Below are 22,520 nucleotides of genomic sequence, written 5' to 3'. Positions count from 1 at the left end.
ATATATAATCAGCAATGATGGTGCTTGAGGTGGGTGCCTGAAGACTCAAATCACACATCTGACATAGCGATCCTTTGAGCAAATTCATTCCGATTTCAGCTGAGGTTGTGACATTTGAGAGCATCACCATATAAAAAAAGGATTAAAGCAATTTGTCTCCTGACAGCCCAGATGCATTTAACCTTTAAGTCTTTCCTCTCAGTCAGTATCTGTTGTTGTTGTTGTTGTTGTTGTTGTTGTTGTTGTTGTTGTTGTTGTTGTTGTTGTTGTTGTTGTTGTTGTTGTTGTTGTTGTTATATACAGCCCTTTATCTAAAGATCCCAGGGCGGTGAACAACATTAACAACATAATTCACATAGTATAATAATCAAATCACAGAAAAAATCATAATAACATTCCCCCCTCAACACACACACACATTTAAAAGGCCCACATTTAATATGTTAGATACTGGTTAGGGAGGGGAAGAACAGTGAACTAAGAAGCTAAAGCTGAAAGATAAATGTTGAGTAATGGTGAGTTTTAAAATAAGAGTGGAGGAGGAGGGGAGCTTAAAAAAAATTCCATGTCTCAGCCTGGATTCATAATGGGCTGCAAAATCACAACACAGACTTCCTGAAGTCCAGTTTGAGTCCTTTCTGAAAGCTCACTAATGAGTTTTTTATCTTGACTGGCTACATTATGTCAAACAGAAAAGCCACAGCAAGCGAAAACCTACCCTGGCAGAGCATTCCCAGCCTCAAATACCACATGATTACAGTCTGAGATGTCCACAGAGTCTAACCTGCTTCGTGATGCAGGCACTGCAAAGCGTATTTTTGTGCTGTGTTGTATTTTAAATGTGCTGATTCCACTTCATGCAGCATTTCTCATAAATGTGTGCTCTCTTTCTTTTTTCTTTTTCCTCCTGGCAGCCTGAGAATATCCTGTGTGTGAACAGAGAGACAAATCAAATCAAGATTATTGACTTTGGGCTGGCAAGGAGGTACGTTGCTTTCAGTCAAGCTACCAGCATCTTTTAGTTCCTAAATCTAAAGTCCATTTTCAAGTGATCCAATATTGGGAGAAATGGTGCAATAATAAAGAAAAGACTCTCTAGGCTAGCAAATGATGGCCGGTCTTGAACACATTTCCTGATGAACCTGATAGTACACACGTTGGTCGAAGTTTCTGAACAGGCGATCTTCACAGAAGGGTGAAAAGGCTGCTTTTGTTGCCGAAAATGCTGTCCTAGAGCGGAAGAGGGATCCAATTTTGCTTCTTTCCAAATAATTCAGATACAAGATCCTCTGCGACAGGCTGCATGCGATCATCAAAATAAACACAGTCCTCTCAAATTCACATTCTGATCCTCAACGTGTTCAATGGATTGACTTTAGTAGGGCTTATTTCATGCCATGTGTTAAGGATGGAGGTACTAAACCAAATGGCAAAATTACAAAACAATGGCAGTACAAGAAAAGGAAGTTTGGGGCAAGACAACAAGAGATGCTTTCTAGTCACCAGCATGTTTTATATCAGGCACAGGCAAACTCGGCCCTCCAGATCTTTTTGAGACTACAACTCCCATCATCCCTGACCACTGGTCCTGTTAGTGAGGGATGATGGGAGTTGTAGTCCCAAAACATCTGGAGGGCTGAGTTTGCCTATGCCTGTTTTATATTCTCTGGCATCATCCTGACAGCTATCTGTTTGCCTGCCCCCACTAACCGCCTATTTAAATCATATTTGGGTGGAATTCAATGTCGTGTTCAGTGGGATATGTGTGAGTTCAATGTGGTCTGCCCACACAGTGGGACTCCGCCCCCCCCACTTCCTTCACTGCTGTCACACGTCCCCTAAACCTAGTCTGTGTTTTTCCCCCAATCCTCCAGAGCACATTTAGGCAGTGTGGGGAAAGGAAAGAAAGAAAGTCCTGTGGACAAGTGGACCTTGTTCCTCTTGCTCATCAACTTAGTTGAATCCCAACCTTTGTGTTGAACTCTTAAGTATCTGTACATACTGTAGACGCCATCTTTGCTGTCATTGTTTCTCATGCATTTCGTTGTCGTTCATTAGATATAAACCAAGGGAGAAGCTTAAGGTCAACTTTGGCACTCCAGAATTCCTCGCTCCTGAAGTTGTAAACTACGACTTTGTATCGTTTCCTACTGACATGTGGAGTATAGGTGTCATTGCCTATATGTTGTAAGTATGCTGCAGTCTACATTGTTAAGACTGTGTTTTTCTTCTACAGTTGATGTCAACTTGATGAAAGCTACTCCTGGACTCTGACTGTTGCTTAAAGTCCAGAAGGTTTACGTTGTTCCGTGATCTACGTAATCAACAAAACGTTTTGCCTGTTTCCCTGTTTCCCACAGGCTTAGTGGATTGTCTCCTTTCCTGGGTGATGATGATAATGAGACTCTGAACAACATCCTGGCTTGTCGGTGGAACTTTGAAGATCAAGAATTTGAAAAAGTGTCAGAGGAAGCTAAAGACTTCATCACTAAGCTTCTCATTAAGGAAAAGGGGTAACCAGATGCCAGTAGCTTCAATGTACTGTCCAACCAGAAATTGTTTCCAAAAATGAAAAGTTATTTTCATATGTAGCGTATTTTTTGCTCTATAAGACTCACCTTTTCCCTCCTAAAAAGTAAGGGGAAATGTGTGTGCGTCTTTCCCAGAAGCCAGAACACTAAGAGGGATCGCTGTGCAGTGATCCCTCTTGCTGTTCTGGCTTCTGAGATTCAGAATAATTTTTTTCTTGTTTTCCTCCTCCAAAAACTAGGTGCGTCTTATGGTCTGGTGCGTCTTATAGAGCAAAAAATACGGTATCTCTCAAGTGGTAGAGTGTTTCAATGATAAAATCCATCATAAACAAGGAGACTTTTGACGTGTGCATCCAGTAAAATGAACAGGGATATACAATTCTATGAAGTTTAAGAACTTTTCTGTTTAATTCAACAGGAGTGAATTGAGCGTAGGTTAATAGTTAAATATCATTGTTCATTTATCTGTTTGATTTATAATTCATCCACCCACAATTCTAAGGGTAGATAACAATACGCTAAAATCCCAGTTTCACTGAGCAAACTTGTAATGAGTATGAGTTACTCCTCTCACTGCGCGGGAGTCTTCTGCGCAGGGAGGGCGTGGGTAGTGGAGGACCTGTGCTCTCCTCACTGATGTCCAGAGAAGAATCCCGGAGCTCTCCCTCCGCTTCCCCCATTTGCCCCCCTTTATCCCCGGTGTTGCGCTGATTTCCTTCCTCCTCTACCGAGCTGCTTCTCCCCCTGCTGCTGGGTCCTTCGCCTGCAGAATCTGGGAGCCTCCCCTTCGCCTCTCGCTCTGATGTCAGTTCCCTGACAAAACTCTCACATCATCTCTGTCTGCTGGTGACCAGAAGCCAAAATTATACTGCATTTCCAGGAGAAATTTTCCAGGCCCAACTAGTGCTGTATCCTGTTCTCACAGTGGCCAACCCAATGTCTATAGGAAGCCTGCAAACAGGATCTGAGTGCACCCACTAGTATAAAGGCCCTATCAAGATCAGGATTGTATTCTGAATTGGGTTCCTATGTGACTGCTTTTCTTCCAAAATAAAAGTGGCTAGCTTAAGCATGCTTTTAAAAAAGGTTAATAATGTAAAGTGTGGTTTGTTTCTCAGCCGTAAATTTAAAATTGCCTTTCAGTCAATCCTGTTTTGTTTTTTTGGGGAGGCACATTTTAAACATGAATGCTACAATCGCTGTATAGCTATTAAATACTGACGCTCATTTTTACCCCCCCTTTAAGCTGGAGGATAAGTGCAACTGCGGCCTTAAAGCATCCTTGGCTATTTGACCAAACACTCCATTGTAAATTGCAATCTAAGGTTTGTATATCAGAATAGAATTGTTTTCTAAAATTGCTTAGCTCATTGTGATAAATGTGATCTTCCAAAATTCGTACTTCCCAAACTGAAACGTGAACCAAAGCAAAGCTCTTCTTCAAAATTTGCACGGCTCTGAATTTTGTGGTGCAGTCCTCCGAGCCAAACGATGCATACAAAAATGTGTGTTTTTTTGTAAGTAGCATCCACAAAAATGCATTCTGTTATGTGGAAATTGCTTCCACATAATGCTTATGCTGGGCAAAATTATGTGCAAAAAGTATTAGGAGAACTGTGCACAAATTTGCATACAGATTTTCATGCGGGCTGCATCTGCAGTGGGGCAAACTGAAGACTGGGGGGGGGGGGGATGAGAAACTGAGAGTAACTGAAGTTGACAAATTCACCCATCTCTATTCCTAAGTCAGTTCTGCTTTTGAACCTATCTGGCTAGACTCTTATGCCTGTGCTGATGTTGGTATTGTTGGTGCTTTAAAACTACCAACTACTAAAGATGAATGGGTAGTCAAATTGTGCGAGTACTTGGAGCTCGCGAAGCTGTCAGATGCAGTAAGAGATAAACCTAAAAAGATGATGAAAGAAGAATGGGAATGTTTAAATAATTATCTAGGGGATAAGGGTTCATCAATAAAGACCTGGTTATGTTTAGAATGATACCGCATAGGGAAATGTTCCCTGATACCAAAATAAGGGATTCTATGGAATGCAGATAGAGAGAATTGATAAGAATAATGATCTGTTGTGACCTTGACGGAAGCATACAATAGACAAGCCTCCTTGTGTTTTGGCTCATTTCTCCCTCCCTCTCTCTCTCTCTCTCTCTCTCTCTCTCTCACACACACACCTTTTTTTCCTTCCTTCTTCTTCTTTCCTCTTTTTTCTTTCCCATAATGGCTTATGTTCTATGCCATGTACTTTGATATTTTTTGTAGTTTTTTAGCCTTTTCCATTATTATTATCGAGGATTTTTCTTTTGTAATTCTGGTTGTTTATATTTATCTGTATTTGTTTAAAGCAAAAACTAAAAAAAAACCCTTATTGGTGTGAAGAAATTATGCTGGTTATTGTAGATGTGGATTTAAGAGTGTGAGGTGGAAGGGGGGGGGGATTAGGAAGCACACCTATTTCTCTGCCACCATAAAGGCAGTCTGTGTCTTGCAACTAAGTCTTGCAATTCATTGCATGATTTGAGCCTTTTAGATGTGCTCCTGAGCCACCTAACTAGAAATAGCACATACAGTGGAGCCTCTACTTACCACCATAATCTGTTCTGGCGGCCCGTCCTTTAGGCAAAACGGGTCACTGGTAGAAGCGCCGTGCACGCATGTGCAGACGGTGGCAGCAGCCTCTGTGCAAATGGCAGAAGCTGCTTCTGTGCATGCGCGAATTGCGGCAAACCCAGTATTTACTTCCGGGTTTGCTGCAGTCGCGACTTGGATCGGGTCCAAGTAGAGGTGGTCGTAATTAGAGGTTCTACTATAGTTGCTCGCTGTTTTAAATGTATCACAAGGCTGGGACTCTAGTCGAGCCAGTTCTGACGTTCTCTTTTATCTCCCTGTAGAGAAAGGCTAAGGTTTCCGCTGGATCTCAGGCACCTGTGACTCCATAAGCTCTATGAGAAATGGAAGGTTGGTAACATTTCGGGTATCAGTGGAAAGTATTGACTACTGGGCCACTCTGTGAAGGCCACTGCTTTGCTATGAAGCGTCCTCACTACATGGATTAAAGGGGTTTCTTCCTACCACCATGTGGTCAAAAGAAATCACCAGATCTGTATAACAATATGAATGCATGCAACTATGTGCAATTGTTTAGGGCGGTTTCCATAACAAGTGCACAGCTTCAAGTTAGTGCCGGTGGGTTGACTTAACATTGACACCTGAAATAGTCTTTGATTAGTAGCACAAAGAAGAAGCGGCTCAGCCTATGGGGTAGAACTGCTCTGCTCGCTTTCTGGCAAGGGAGTCACTGTTGCTTACTGAGAGGCAGAGCGGCAAGGCAGTGAATTAGTTTATTTGTTCTTGCAACCACTGTGGTCATTTCAACTATCATTACAAAGAAATATACATCCTATCCTTGCTATACAGAATGCACATAGATACACCATTAAAAAGACAATGTTAGCCAATTTATACATACATACATACATACATACATACATACATACATACATACATACGGGGCCCGGGTGGCGCTGTGGGTTAAACCACAGAGCCTAGGACTTGCCGATCAGAAGGTCGGTGGTTTGAATCCCCACAACGAGTGAGCTCCCGTTGCTCGGTCCCTGCTCCTGCCCACCTAGCAGTTCCAAAGCACGTCAAAGTGCAAGTAGATAAATAGGTGCCGCTCTGGCGGGAAGGTAAACAGCATTTCCGTGCGCTGCTCTGGTTTGCCAGAAGCGGCTTAGTCATGCTGGCCACATGACCCGGAAGCTGTACACCAGCTCCCTTGGCTAATAATAATAATAATAATAATAATAATAATAATAATAATAATAATTTATTATTTATACCCCGCCCATCTGGCTGAGTTTCCCCAGCCAGCGAGATGAGCGCCGCAACCCGAGAGTCAGCCACGACTGGACCTAATGGTCAGGGGTCCCTTTACCTTTACCTTTACATACAAACATACATACATACATATATACATCTTAAAATGCAAACCAAAACACATACGTTTCTATATTTCATTGACAATCAGGTGGCTACAGTCCGCCCTATTATCCTTGATGAACAATCTTCTCAGTTTTGGGGCAGCAATCACAAATCTTGCCGTGTTGTTTGTCACAAACTTAACAAAGCCAGACAACAAATATGTGATCTCTACTTGTTCGTCAGCTTCAGTCATCTGACACAACAATTCAAGGATAGCTCTTGGTTCAGAATACAGAGGGCAATGTAATACATAATGGTATAGATCTTTAACTGCTTGAGTGACACATATACAAAGCCGCTTTTCTGCTGGGGTTTTCCTGTAGCGTCCCTCTAAATATTCTGAGGGCATTAGTCTGAAAATTCAAAGCCAGAAATGAACAAATTGGTAAATCATACAGATAGTTCTCAAAGCCATGTGTTACTTTAATTAACTGTAGCTGTGGAGAGAACCTTGATTTCGGGATGGCCTGTAGATCTTGTGCAAAGCAGTGAGGAGGACAGCTTGGTGCAAATTCGCCAGTGCACCCGATCCGGCACTGCTGCCAGTGCTTTTGCACCACAACGACCTTGCCACTCCCCTTCTTGCTCCCAGTAAGCAACAATGACCCACCTGTCGGGAAGGTAGTGTAGCAGCTCTGCTGCACCTGGCAAGACACTTCTGATACTAAGACTGCAGCCCTAAGCACACTTTTTCATTACCAATGGATCCATTTGTAGCTCTCAGTCTAAGCCATCACATCCCTGAAAGATGCAGAGCAATGCAGTCCCCTCCCCAAAGTATAATTTGGTCATCTAGCCAGAATTCAATGTCCTGTCAGAACCATATCACAAAACTGTTCTGGCCATTCTTGCACAGTATGTTTTCAGATTACCAGAATGGTTTTAAAAAACACACACTATGGGAACAAGTTCAAGGGACTATGGAGAATATCTGGAGATGGCTCCTTCTTGATTCTGGAAATGCTGAAAGCTCCTGCTTGCATAACCACTTGTTATTTATTTTTTTAAACTTGCGAATATTAACTTAAGATATGAAATACGCCACTTTGCATTTTGAGTACTAATTCTGAGTGGTGTTTTTGGTCCATTTGGCAAGAGACAGTCAGCGCGATGGGGTTACATTTATAACTGGATGGCTTGTAGCATTGTTTTGCGAAGACTGCTCTGCAGAGCTTCAAGGTTTCTGGTTTATAGTAGATTCCTGTAAGTTGCATTACATGTCTCCATGTCTAAGCCACCAAAACCACATTGTTCCCAGTCACTTCAATCATGCACTGAGTCAAATTTGTGGGAAGAGACTACTTGCCTCAACCAGACAGGGTGGAATAAGGCAAAATTTCTTATTTTGTCCGGTCTCCAATTTATTCCACATCTGGTGTGATCTCAGGCTCCAATCCTAACCCCATGGACCTGGGTGTAAGCCCAATTGAATTCAGTAGGATATGCTTCAAGGTAGACATGGTACCAAGGGGTTGCTTGAGAGCAAGTAGGCAAAAGCTTAGGAGCTCTTTGTAGTTTGGAAGAGAGGGAGAGAGGTGGGGAGAGTTGTGAGTTCACTAAAGGCAGGACCTCTCTCTGGAGATCTGGCGTGAGGTGGCAGATTTAATGCCTTGTATATTTGTAAATAGAGTAAATATTAGAGAGAGAGAGCCTAAGTCTCCAGTGCTTTTTCACCCAAAGGCAACCAAACCTAGATATTAAGTGGGATGGCCTACTGCTCAGGGGAGTGGGGAGCATGCCACAGATTGAAAGGGAGCAATCTCTGAATGATCAAAGTGTGACTCAGACAATGTTATTCATTTAACGGCATTCGTTAAGGGCCATTTTCCCCATTCATAAATAAAGTGTGATAAAACTCTACCAGTAAACAGCCCAGAATATCGCTGAAGGATCACGTGTACATAATTCTGCTGCTGATTTTAACGAGATTTTTATCTGTTTCTTTTGCAGAAAAAGCTGCTGTGTGGTTACTGCTGCTATGACGTTTGGAAATTTAAAAAACCCAGCAGTTCTGGTGCTTCAACTCCCCCCCTTTCTCCCCATGATGACTTGAGGCTTTTTACTAAGTGGACCAATACCACTTTAGCTGCAGGATTGAGTCGCAGTAGTACTGAACTGCTTTCTTCCCCGGCTTCCTAGCTGTTTTCAGTAGCTGCTGAAGTTTCCAGGAAGGTGTTTCTGTTCAAAGGTGGCTGCTTGAATTTGTGCTTGAGGTTCTTATCATTGCTTGAATTTCAGCGTGATAGCTCTGGTTTTCCAGACTCAACTGTTGAAAGAAATGGTGGGGATTTCTTTTAGATTATCAGATCTCCTCAGCTCAGCAGGTTAGGGTTGAACTCAACTGGGAGAGGATTGCTTTCAAAGAAACTGTATTTTTTTTGGGGGGGGGGGGAGAAGCAGGTAGCAAATGTGGAAGACTGTGTGTGAACTTTAATTTTTAAGACAAGGTGTTCTCTTCTTACCATATAATAAATACAGTGATTCTATTACAGCAGTGTGTAAATGGCATGGAAGTATGTTTGCTCTCAGTGCACCATGAAATGCCTTTTCTGTGCCTGCTAACATATCACTCTGATACCATTTTTAATTCGGCCAGGTTATCTTAGGCAACTGCACAATTCGAATGCAGAGAAGCATGTGTTCCCGCATCTTGCCTCCCCCTCAAAAATTGGTAATCTTGTGCCTTCGAATATTTGTTCATATTCTTTAAGCATCATAATGAAAGGAATCCCAGTATATATATATTTTTATGTTGAACAGAGCAGGTAAAAGAAAAGAAGAATGCGCTCTGAAACTGAGAATCCTAATATTCTCCTGTCTTGACAGCTGGCGCAGTGGGAAACATGAACTGAGTGAGGCTCCTAATTCAAATTTCACCTCAGCCGCTGTCTCCTGACCTCAGCCCCTCATCTCAGTATTAGGCTAACAAAACTGACCCACCTTACAAGTTGTTGTAAGGGTTACTGAGTCAATGCCTGTAAAACGTTTCGAACGCTCACAAAAATTCATATAAAATAGGAGAATTGCAGATATTGCTGCAACAGAATTAAGCCGTTGTAGTATTGTAGTAATGTTAAAATGCTGTCCTGCACATTTCATTATAGAAAATCTTCCATTTATCTAAATATGGCTGAATTTATCACTGCCAATGAAGGGTATTTAAGTTGTTATGTGGCCCCAATTCATTGGTCGACGTGGCAAGATCTCTATTGCAAGACATCAAAAAATAAAGTCCCATGGAGGCTTTGCAAAGAGCAGAACTTCATTTTCCTGTAGAATGAGGCAGAATCTTCCCTTTTATCCAACCTCTCAAAGTTCCCATTCCTGTGGCATTTGGAAGGAGAGCTTGGGGAATACATGAATAGAAGACCTTGCCCAAGAAACTAAGATTTGGTTTAACTGGCATATAAAAACACAATTATTGCTAACACAGCAACATTTTGCCATGTATGTGTAATAGCTACCAGCTGCACCAGCAATGGGCGAGAGTGCTGTTCACATCACAAGTGTAAACCCCTCCTCTAGTGTAACAACTTTTCTAATTCTGACAAAATCTGCAGGCTGAATGTGGAAAGGGATTTCAATATACACTTTAGTGCCAGTATTAAGGGTTTTCTCTCTTCATAACACGCACAAGCTGCATGCGGTTTTCAGTCTTTGATAAATATACATATATGTCTTTGTGTGATCGTAGTATTCTAACTGCTGTCTTTGGTTGGGGAAAAAAGAAGGGGGGAAGGACGACCCAGATCCTTGTAGAAAATTAGAATGATTTAGATTCAATCCTTTAAATTTCAATCTTTTGTAAGTTGTGGAACCAATTCAGGCACAATGTTTTGCATTCATAGGAAGGCTCATGGAATTAGTCCATAAATGCACACATACACATGGAGGAAAGGGTTGGTTTTTTTCTTTTTCTTTTTTGCAAATTCACACAGCTTGCGAGATAATCTCACAACTCATGACTGGGCTCCTGGATATTTCCTGTTTATAAGATTGCTTAGATGTCTGGACAAACCATTGCCCTGCACACCAAAAATGAATGCGTAAGACAAGTTTTGGAATGGCGGGTCATAACTTTATTAAAATCAAGGACCTGCAAGGGAAGAACTAGAAAACAGTGCAGGCCAGCTATCTTGATGAAGTGGACAAGGAGAGCCTCTGAAGTCTGTTGGAGGTAGCCTCAATAGTCCCATCAGAGGCCACACACAAAATTCCTACTCAGTTCCTAAAATTCAACGGGCAAATCCTATATCACAAAAAAGGGAGAGCAGGGTGCCATGCTGGCCAGAGAAAGAGTCCAGAGAAGGAGGGGTTGGGTTACTAAGCCAGTCAGATGTCATGGATTAATAGAACTGTAGAGTTGGGATGGACTCCGAGGGTGATGCAGTCCAACCCATGCAATGCAAGAATGTCCCCATGTGACATGACGATGTCACAGGACAGTAAACTCTTGTGGTGCCATTTCCAGTGGGATAGAGGCAAATGTAGCCCTGCAATAATGTGGAGGACTGAGGTGCTGGGGGGGCGGGGTGTGTGTGTGTGTCCAAGAGCCAACACAGTGATACAAAACATTATGCTAGAATTGGACCACGTGTAAGAGTTCTGTGGTCTTTGTGTGCTTTCTGTTGCTTCAGAAAGAGAATACTCCTACAGCAATAGTAAAAACCAGTACAATTTTTATTCTTGTTTTCAAATTTCCCATCGTGTTATCAGTGGCAACCCTGAGTTTTGTGGCGATCTATTGTGGATAAATTGGCATCAGTCAAAGCCTTAATCAGGGCTGTTTTCAAATGTCAGATCCACCTCATGACAAAACAGTGGCATGCCACCCAGGGGTACCCCAGTAGTTTCCAGGCTATTCCTGCTGCTTGCTCAGACATCTTTGTTTTATCAGGTGGCAATATTTCTGTAGCTTTTCTTGGGTTTCTGGCATTAAAAGTGGTATCTGCAGTGCTAGCTTTTGCGAGCACAGGGGGCCTATGAAACATACTTACATGCTAACAGAGGCTACTACATGGCAGAAGGAAACACATGATTTGAAATGATAGTAGCATGTTGGTGATCTAGTCCAGAAACCTCATGCCCACACCACGAGTTAAATGTAAGTTGCGAAAACTTTTCAGTGGTTGGAGATTTGAAATGTGGGCTATGTTCAGAACTGAGTGATCAGAGGAGCAGAAGACCACGGAAGAAGGTTTCAGTAAGTTGGGTTCAGGAGATCACTCAACATAGAGTGAGGTATAGGTAGAGCTGGAACAGGGAACAAGGTAAAATAGTACAGGCTTGCAGATCCTACTTGGAACCAACATAACTTCATTAATTCATGGACTTTCAGAAGGAAGACCATACATAGCCAAGTAGGTCAGAGAAGAGAAATTGGTGGTTCTTATGAGGGAGAGATTGCGGTCTGTCCGTCAGCCTCAATGACAGCATATGGAGTAATAACCTACAGTGATGGCTATCCATCAGATCATTAGTTATCTAAGTTTACTCATGCCACTGGAACCTGTGCTAGAAAATTAATTTATGTTGCTGCATCTTATTGTGCAACAAAGCAGAAAGTTGGAGGAATGCAGCCTATTCAACACAATGTGATTCACTGATGCAAGGGCACACATATCCCACGAGGTTTTGAAAACCAAGCTCTATACTTATCAATAATCGGCTGTAAACTTGCGAAAAGCAACACTTGGTGGGTAACATACACATTAAACATCAAGAAATCAATTCCATTGAATTAATACATATCCTCAGAAATATGTTCTGCCCTGTATTTCTGAATGTCTGAATATAAGCAACCTGGCCATTGGTCTTCTTGTGCTTGCAAACGCTATCACAGGAAACACACCGCTGTCCCGTTCACTTCAAAGGAAGGGAGCGACTGTGTGTGTATCCCTCTACAAATATATGAAGTTTCCTGCCTTGCTGCTGAATGGGGCAAAACATCATAGCCCACATAGGGAGCTGAACCAAAGCTGAACTCTGTGGATTATGCACAGTGCTATATCCTCGGACTGCTCTGCTGTGAAAACCCTCCTGAACTGAAGGTACGAGGGTTGGGTTGCCATTTGGTATCCATTGCAAATGAACGCCATGGGTTATATCCAGTTGTGCCTCTCCATTCATAGAAGGCTCTTTACGACAGCGGAAAGAGGTTAGGAAGCAATGTTTGCAGATTCCCACTTTCTCCTGCAGATTTGAGGGCGCTGCAGAAGGAGGGGAGGAATCAATGGAAATTGCTTCCCTTTCCATACATTCACAAAAGCCACCACTGGGTCAAAGAGGTTTCTATCAATGGAGGCACACAAATGAGTACAACCAGTGCTTTTTTTCCTTTTTTTTTTAGGGGTACTCTCATTTTGATTCAAGAAAATCACCATTTTATAGTTCAGATCAGGGAAAATAAATACAGTAAAAGGACAAAAGTACAAAGATTTGCAAAATGTTTAGGGGTATGCGTCACCCCAGGAAAAAGCAGCCCCATGTTTTTGCAAGCTAGGCACAACTTCTACAAGGAAAATAACTTTTATTTTGTAAGTTCTTGGGTAAGGAGCAAAAGAAAGCAAACTTGGCTTTTAGGATCCCACAGAACTGTGTGGTAATCATGACAGTGTCCAGTTTATTTACACTAATCCCTAAATGAGATTGACAGGTATTTCACAGTCATGTTTAACAGTCAGATGTAACTAAATGCTTGTTTGTCGCTATGTACAATGCTCTGCATACAGTATGTTGAAAGAGATGAAAAATGCCACCTGTAAATAATGCTTTCAACAGTCGCAATTTCAAAACAGTTGTAATCATGGTATCATGTTCAAGGCACCTTTTCTTGACTTTTAAGATTATATTAAAGTAATACTTAATCAACTAGAAGATAACTACTTCTACAAGACTCATATAAATTATTATTCTATATTTATTGCACTTTGAACAGCATGCTTTTAACTCCACTTGGCTTTTTTATTTTATAAATGATATAACCACAGTTTGTTCTCTTCAGGTTTTTTGTGCGTGTGTGTGTTTCACAACACAGTTTTTCTGATTTTATACCAGGCTAATCAAAGAGAGTGAGTGTGTAACTGTATGTGTGTTTTTGCGTATCTGTACGGTATTTTGTTTTAAGAGTTTTAGAAACTGTGAATTGCCATGTTTGAGAGCAGGTTGCTCAAGGAGGGCACTTTACAAGCTGTAGTTATTGCATTCAGCTGTTCATTCACAGATGGGCAGAGGTGACTACAGCTACTGCTTTTGCAACTAGGGAACAGAACAGACATTTCTCCTAATAAACGTGTCAAGATCCAGTGGGGTGTGATTCCAAAATGATTGGATATTTAGTGTGGCACAAATACAGTCCACATAAACTGCAAACTGCTATGGATTGGGTGTACTTTTGGTGATAGTTGGGCCTTAATCACTTCGCAGTGGCTTCTTGCCTCTATTTTGTTCTCTCTCATTTGTGTCACTGCACTGATTGGTGCAATACACAGTCATTCTTATATTAAGGCTCTTCTGGGCTTAGCTCATTCTGAGAATTTATGGATTGAAATGGTATAAAAGGTTTGCACAGAGTGTCTCTTTCTCATTGCTAGGAATCACAGCCATTCTACACACACACAGCTGTGATTGGAGGAAAGGGCTTTCAGGTCAAAATATACTATTTCTGTGTAAATAAAAAAATTCCTTCCAGTAGCACCTTAAAGACCAACTAAGTTAGTTCTTGGTATGAGCTTTTGTGTGCATGCACACTTCTTCAGATACACTGAAACAGAAGTTGCCAGACCCTTCTATATAGTGAGAAGGTGGGGAGGGGTATTACTCAGAAGGGTGGTGGGAATGGGAGATTGGCAGATAGCTGAGATGAGCCTGTTGACGACTCTTAACGACTGTATTTCTGTGTAGACATATATGAGTTGTATTAGCTCAGCATCTCTCAACTAAGCACTCCACACATTCAGAAATGCCCATAACAGAAGGTATCAATTTTGTACAGCATACTACACTTGTGATTAACCTTGGATTACCAAGAATTAACATGGGATTTCAGTTGTTGTTGTTGCTGTTGTGAGGCCTGCAGATTTTGGATACGCCGAAATCGCAGTCAGCAGTCTACAAGGTCCATAAGAAAGCTCACATATTTCAGAGAATAATTCATGAGAACTTCAGGTTTTGCTTCTGGTTCAATGGTGACAAAAAGCTGAAATGACTTCTAGAGTCTTGTGGCATCTTAAAGACTAACAGATGTTTTGTTCCATTTCATCAAACAGAGGGCAGGCGGGCAGGCAGGGGTTTAGTATTTGCACCCATTTCTGCAGCACCAAAGCAGCTCATGCCATGGAGTTTTAAGATCTCCTTCCTCTCTCCACCCAATCAATTCTACATCAATTTCATATTGCAGAAGAAAAGCTGACCCTAATATGGTTTTAAATATAAATAATATCAGGTGAACAAAATGCAAGGTTTCAGTTATGATTCAGAAGTTGACAGCGATGACTAGTCCACAGCAGTCTTGCAAAGACCTTTAAAAAATGTTTTCCTCTCAGAAAGAAAGGATGCTGTATCTTAATGCATTATTTTCTTTACTAGTATAATGCTACATGATTATGCCCAGTGTAAGTGAGGCTTAATATTGCATGAATCCACAGTAGGAACATTAAGGGTTTATGCACACTTAACTTTCGCCCCATGTCTTCCAGGAACAGTTGTGCACTTGAAAGCTCTGTGTCAGAGTGCTTTGTTTTGTTTTTTACCCCAGAGCTTTCCCCGTGAAAATTTGGGTCTTCTGCAGATTGCTGTTTGCTCTGATTCCGCAGCAAAGAGTGGATTTTCACAGGGAAAGACAAGGGGAAGAGAGAGCACTCAGACATGGTGCTTTAAAACCCAGGCTGTGTTTGGAAAGCATTGAGGAAAGGTAAGTGTGGATAAGCCCTTAGACCAGAGGCTCTCAAAGTGTGTGACAGGACACGATTTCCTCCAGTGTTTCATCCTACCTGGGTTAAATTAAAAACACACCCAAGACAGTGACATACTTGGTTGCACAAACCTTTCTCAATGCCTGGGAGGACAACTAATCAAATAAAGAATAATCAAATAAAGAATGGGGATTGAGTCTACATGGATTTAACCATATACTGAGACCAGTGCCGGATTTATGTATAAGCTAAACAAGCTATAGCTTAGGGCCCCACTCTCTTGGGGCCCCCCAAAAAATTAAAGAAAAAAAAACCTGGATGTACATTTCCAAAATATAAGATTAAAAACAAATAAAATAAAACCTACATACAGCAACAGTGGCAAATGGCTTTAGATACCTATTAGGTCCATGAATTACCATATAGCATATATTCAACACAAAAAACAGCGACAATTTGTTGTTGACAAAGGACAGCTGGACATATAATGGGCCCCATTACCTTCAGTAGCTTAGGGCCTCATCAAACCTAAATCCGGTCCTGACTGAGACTTACACAGGTAGCAAAGTCCAAAGAAATTAAAATCCCAGCAACTAAATAATAATAAAAAAGAGTGTTACTTCATTGGCCCCACAGACTTGTCCATCAATTCAAATGGCGGGTGGAAACAAAGATCTAATACATAGAAAGGGGATGAGTTTGGAGGAACTCAATATGCCTCTCTTATCAACTATCAGACGTTTTAAATGAGAGCCAGCTCCCACTTTGAGAATCCTGGATTTAGGCTGACATATTCACCTTCCATGAAGGCTAATAGTTCAACAGTTAACTACCTATATATAATGTTAGATGAAATATGCATCAAGGTTAACAGTTTGTAAATATGCTGTTCAGGTCTATGTTTAAGATTTCGAAAGCCATTAGCCTTCCAAGTACGTATAACATGGTACTTAATACCTGTTCTGTGTTCTACAGTATCATATTCTTGACAGTAACAAATGGCTTGAATAGACTTTAAACTATAAAAATATGCAGAAGTTTATGTAATAAATGCATCTTTTTTAAAAGATGGTTTTTGTAGATTAACGCATCCTCTTGTATTATTAAAATGTAAGACATAGCAATTGTGCGCACAAGTCATTGTAGAATAAACGATTACTTTATTTACTTGGAAGTTTGGGGTGGATTGTGTCTTTGTGTCCTAATTTTGCCCTTCAAATTTCAAATACGCTGTCCAGTTTTTGAATGTGAATCTTACCTCAGCATTCAGTTGTTTTACCACACTTCTTTGCATCTCCTCATTATTTGGTAACTGTCAAAAAATAAAACTTCATAAGCTATCCAATGAAAATCATTACACGCTAGCGACCAAACATTTCTAAATATAAAAACTAAATGTCATTAAATGTCAATTATTGAAAGCAAATGTCATTGGATGATAACAAATAGCATTATAATATCTGATTATGTAGGCAGAATAGCCAGTTAATATTCAGCATAAAAATTCACAGGGAGAATTACAAGAAAAAATGCTTGAAAGAAAATTCACCTTAGATCCAGTCTGAGGAACAGAATATCTTTGCAACAAAAGCACAAATCTGAGAGGAGCTTCCTGGCTCCCCTAAAGTAAAGGAGTATTTATTGTAAAATAGTTTTTGTGTGAAACACACACTCCTCCCTATCCCTCATCCAGGCAAGCAAGGAGCATTATCAGAGCTCAAAGGTGAATTTCAGGCTGGCAAAGACACTCAAGGATTGTGAAAAGTAGGGCCTAAAAAGATGTGTGTCTTGGGAAGCAGTGGTGTGGCTGAGAGGTTCCCGTAGTAGATAAAAGAGTGATCTTCTACAAAGACCTCTAAACCAAGGTTTGTTATGGTATCAAAATAGCCTCTGTAAGTGGTTCAGTCTCTCTACACATAATACATAGACACAGGTCCACTGCTAAACCATGAGGGTTTTAAAGCTGAACTTTTAACATTTGAACCTGGCAAATATGCACATCTACTTAGACGTAAGTCATATTGAATTCAGTGTGGGCTACTCCCAGGTAAGTGTGCATGGGACGGCAGCCTATCTGATATATGTCCAAAAAACAACCATATGAAACCATGCTTTGAAGCTGGCTTGTGACTCGCAGCTTATATTAACTCTTGTTTTGCTGTTACATCCGAACTCAGTAGAGAGAGAGGGAGTGCAAAAGATGACACGGATTTGTATAAATAGTGTGAATGCTAATATATATAGATATATGTGCAAATTTGAGAATAATTACTATAATACATGGGTAGACAAACTAAGGCCCAGGGGCCAGATCCGGCCCAATTGCCTTCTAAATCTGGCCCGCAGACGGTCCGGGAATCAGCGTGTTTTTTACATGAGTGGATTGTGTCCTTTTACTTAAAATGCATCTCTGAGTTATTTGTGGGGCATAGGAATTTGTTCATTTTTTTTCTTTTCAAAATATAGTCTGGCCCCCCACAAGGTCTGAGTCACAGTGGACTGCTGAAAGTTTGCTGACCCCTGCTAATACATCTCACTCTAGTCAGAACGACAGTGACCATGTTACCTACTTAGTCTGCTGCTCATGTGCAACTTGAAGACTCCTACTCTCCCTTCTTGCATGCAACTTCAAGTATCTTGATTTCCCCGGGACATTCCCGGAATTGCAGAAGCCACCTTGGCTTCTGATGTGATACTGGAATGTCCCATTTCCCTCCTCCCTCCACTGCCACCATCACCAGGGGGATGAGCTGGTGCTTGCAGTGGTGCCGTACTTTCACGCAAGCCAGCTAACTTGTGGGCCAGCGCAGCACCAAAAGACACGCGTCCCAGTTTTCACCAGAGGAACATGGGAGGTTATGTTCTTGTGGTTCTTTATCTCTAAACCAGACTTGGCCTGGAAAATCTTTCAGAGATATGCCTGTCCTCCATAAACATGTGTACCCTAATGTGTAAGTGCTTTTTAAGTAGCTTTAACTAACTTCCACGTCACTTCTGTGATCATTAACTTCCCTTTCCTGTCCTTCTGTATCTTCTGCGTACCTTATCGTTTCCTTGTCTGCTTCCTAATTCTTCAAGCCTTTCCGGGTTGCTCTAGCATTACCACTGCAAGTTATTTCCGTTTCTATTCCTGCCTCATATGTCTGGACTGACTTGGAGGTTCTCTCAACCACTTTTATCTTACCTTTGATTAGACACCAAGCCTTAGCCTTGCAATAAATCAAGATCTTTCTTCTCTGTCCTTGAGAGGTCCAGGCCATAGTTGGGAAACACTTTATGGCGCGACACAAATATACATCAATCGCAAACATGTCCGAATTAAAAAACATTTTGTTCGACACAGCCTTTGAAGAATATGCCACATATTTCAAATCTTTATTACTTTAGTGCATACAGTTATAAATAGGTTGACCAGAACAGAAACAATTCTTGAAAGATCATATGTAGCATTAGTGAATTTCTCCCCTTCCCCCCCTACCTATCCCAATTATTTCAAACACCTGCTCCCTGTAAATTTTCTTTGCTGGCTCCTTTAATATTTTGAAGTGTTTGAAACACACATGGTGTGTCTTTCTTTTTAATTATTTTCAAGTTAATTTTAATTTTCTGAATTTCTTCAATCCTGCCCATTTCTTCAATAAAGTGAAACTTTAATTAATATTCTTCAGTTTAAAGTCTCCTAAAGTTTCCAGAGGGTACTTTACGGGCTGTTTTAATGACACTTTGGACTGGTCCTAGAGATTTCCCCCATTACTCAGTTAACGGCACCTTGTCCCATAAGCAAAGTATTTGAGAAATATTGTACTTTTGTCAAATAGTGACTCGCCAAAATATCCAGGTATGGCAATGAGAGCTACACCAGATTCTAGACAGTGCATAATGGGTGGGATACAGTGGTGCCCCGCAAGACGAATGCCTCGCAAGACGGAAAACCCGCTAGACGAAAGGGTTTTCCATTTTGGAGGTGCTTCGCAAAACGAATTTCCTATGGGCTTGCTTTGCAAGATGACAATGCCTTGCGAGTTCCTGCGGGTCCCCCCCCCTTTTTCTAAGCTGCTAAGCCGCTTATCAGCTGATCCGATCAGCAGATAAGCCGCTAAAAGCCACTAAAAGCCGCTAATAGTGCTAATAGCGCCAATCCGCTAATCCGTCAATGGGCTTGCTTCGCAAGACGAAAAAACCGCTAGACGAAGAGAATCACAGAATGGATTCTTTTGTCTTGCGAGGCACCACTGTAAAGGTAAAAACTGGCAGATTATCCTTTCTTTCTCTTTTTGCTGCTCCCTTTCCCCCTTTCCTTTTCCATTTCCCTTTTAAAGCCACACCACAATCTGTGGTTGGTGAATTCCATAGTTTAATTATGTGTTGTGTGGAGAAGTACATCCCTTTGTCTTGTCCTGAACCCCCACAAGTAAGCTTCACTGGATGATCCTAGGTACTAGTGTTTTGGAGAGTATCTGCTTTGTTTGCTCCAAGTTGCATCACTTTACACCTGTTTACATTGAAATGACCTTGGGAATTATTTGGGAAGGAATTCCGCTTACAGTGGTGCCCCGCAAGACGAAATTAATTCGTTCCGCAATTTTTGTCGTCTAGTGAATTTTTCGTCTTGAAAATCACGAAATCCCATAGGAATGCATTGAAAATCAATTAATGCGTTCCTATGGTCAAAAAAAGTCCAAACAAAGCCAAATTTGGTACAACAACAGTTTATTAACTGCTCTTTAAAGTCACACATACTGTAAAGAGCAGTTCAAAAATTGAAGGGAAAATAAATTAACTTTATTAGCAAAACATGTCTTTGTTTTTAGACAAAGGAAACAAAGTCGCGAGACGTTTTCGTCTTGCGAAGCAAGCCCATAGGGAAATTCGTCTTGCGAGGCAAATCGAAAACGGAAAAACCTTTCGTCTAGCGAGTTTTTTGTCTTGCGAGGCATTCGTCTTGCGAGGTACCACTGTAGTTGTAGAGCATCTGCTTTGGTGCCAGGAATGTTGAAGTAAGACTAGCGAAATCACAGCTAAGAAGCTCATATCTTATATATGACTTCTTTGGAAATTAAGCCAACGTCCAGACTTTAACATTCAAAAACTTTACTAGTGGAAACTTAGAGTTGTAAATGAATTAAAACATAATATTTACAGTCACATGCTTACTCAAGCATGGGCTTACAGTCTCTTCTGCTAACTTCCAGACAACTGTATCTTTCCTCTCTTTTCAGAGCTCAGCACTCACCCTTCTGTATTTCAGTTAAGCCATGCCTTGCAGCTCCTATGGGAGATTTCCACTTTCACCTTCTCCTGCAGCTTTGCTCTTTTTCGAGCAGAGAAGAAGCACTCCAACACTCGATTCAACTTAGCAGTGTTCACAGTGGATTCTAAAACACAGTCATCTTGCTTCACATAAAATGGAGTCTCTCCTTCACTAAATACCTCCCATGTGGCCAATGTTAGCCAATCAAATGAGAACGACTAGAGAAATAATAATAATAATAATAATAATAATAATAATAATAATTATTATGCCACCCATCTGACTGGGTTGCCCCAGCCACTCTGGGCAGCTCCCAACAGAATATTATAATAATAATAATAAATTTTATTTATATCCCGCCCTCCCCATCCGAAGCCGGGCTCAGGGCGGCTAACAACAATAAAACAGTACAAATGTACAGCACAAACAACACTCTAAAATCATTCATTATAAAATTAATTCAAATCAAGCCACTGGCAACCATTGGGCCAGAGCTCCGCGAAGATTGCCGAGGGAGGGAGTCAAGCTGTGCCCTGGCCAAAGGCCTGGTGGAAAAGCTCTGTCTTGGAGGCCCTGCGGAAAGATGTCAAGTCCCGCAGGGCCCTAGTCTCTTGTGACAGAGTGTTCCACCAGATCGGAGCCACAGCTGAAAAAGCCCTGGCTCTAGTTGAGGCCAGCCTAACTTCTCTGTGGCCTGGGACCTTCAAGATGTTTTTATTTGAAGACCGTAAGTTTCTGTGTGGGGCATACCAGGAGAGGCGGTCCCATAGGTACGAGGGTCCTAGGCTGTATAGGGCTTTAAAGGTTAAAACCAGCACCTTAAACCTGATCCTGTACTCCACCGGGAGCCAGTGCAGCTGGTATAGCACCGGGTGAATGTGATCTCGCAGCGAAGACCCCGTAAGGAGTCTCGCTGCAGCATTCTGCACCCGCTGGAGTTTCTGGGTCAGTCTCAAGGGCAGCCCCACGTACACACAATAAAACACACAATAAAACATTAAAATATCTCTAGAATTCAGTTACTAACCAATCAGATTTAAGCATATATTAATGCATACAAGCACTTACAATTTCAGTAAATTAAATTACTATACTTAATAAGGAAGGGCTGGGAATGTCCATCAGAAACCCAGGATGGCTGCTGCTTCTCAGTGTAGATAGTTAGATGGACTCAGCACGAGGAAGGTGACTATCAGGAGAAAGACACCCACAATCATGACTTGGCTCTCCCACCATGATATCTCTGCAGGGCTTAGTCTTCATTATGAGCCACTTTGGGCATCATCCCAATGGCAAAACAACCTGTTCTCTAGTCCAGAACGGAGTACAAAGAGTTCCATCATGCTGAAAGCCACCATTTGACGACCTCCCCTGCATACACTGAAGTCTAATGAAAGGACTCACCTGGGCATCTGATCAGGGCAATGACAGTTTTGGCTCTGACTTCAGGGAGGACTCCATGATGCCAAGAGTGCTGGAACTAATTAGAGGAGGCGCTTTGCCGTTTATTCAGTGACTCACTGTTTTCTCAGTTTCTCTGGACGTGACAATCCCACCTTCCTGAATGGTGCTTCTGTTGTACCAATTTTAGCAAGACTTGAGAGTATGGCAGTGGTGAATTTGCAGAAGAGGTTCTGCCTTGCTAATGCTGTGTGTTCAGTTTCTTGAAATGACGTACCCTGATAATGTTGCTTATAGCCAAAAGTATAGAGACACCCAGCCCCAATCTGTGTCCTATTAAATCTGAAGCCACATTTATTTCAGTCACATTACATAAAAGTATTTCACTGCAAATCAGGATTGTCATCCGTTCGCTTTTCTAGAGTTGT

At 41.5% G+C, this 22,520-nt stretch overlaps 1 protein-coding gene across 5 annotated transcripts in view; it reads left to right on the top strand.

Annotated features, from left to right (window-relative positions):
• MYLK4 (myosin light chain kinase family member 4) overlaps nucleotides 1–22,520 on the top strand; it is a 797,874-nt gene that overhangs the window by 80,524 nt on the left and 694,830 nt on the right. For 2 of the 5 annotated variants that reach the window (XR_014529601.1, XR_014529602.1), the window contains 6 exons: nucleotides 915–985; nucleotides 2,059–2,187; nucleotides 2,361–2,513; nucleotides 3,778–3,856; nucleotides 5,436–5,502; nucleotides 8,479–15,668. Coding sequence is in view for 2 of the 5 variants with exons in the window: in XM_083519289.1 (XP_083375415.1) it covers nucleotides 915–985; nucleotides 2,059–2,187; nucleotides 2,361–2,513; nucleotides 3,778–3,856; nucleotides 5,436–5,483 (480 nt within the window). In the remaining 3 variants the exon portion in view is untranslated. Of the gene's footprint in view, nucleotides 1–914; nucleotides 986–2,058; nucleotides 2,188–2,360; nucleotides 2,514–3,777; nucleotides 3,857–5,435; nucleotides 5,503–8,478; nucleotides 16,615–22,520 lie in introns of those variants that run through there. The other 3 variants (XM_083519289.1, XM_083519288.1, XR_014529603.1) reach the window with 2 other exon arrangements.

This window comes from Podarcis liolepis (genome assembly GCF_965112155.1).
Source record: "Podarcis liolepis genome assembly, chromosome: 8".
Taxonomy (NCBI): domain Eukaryota; kingdom Metazoa; phylum Chordata; class Lepidosauria; order Squamata; family Lacertidae; genus Podarcis; species Podarcis liolepis.
This window is presented reverse-complemented; position numbering and strand designations above follow the sequence as displayed.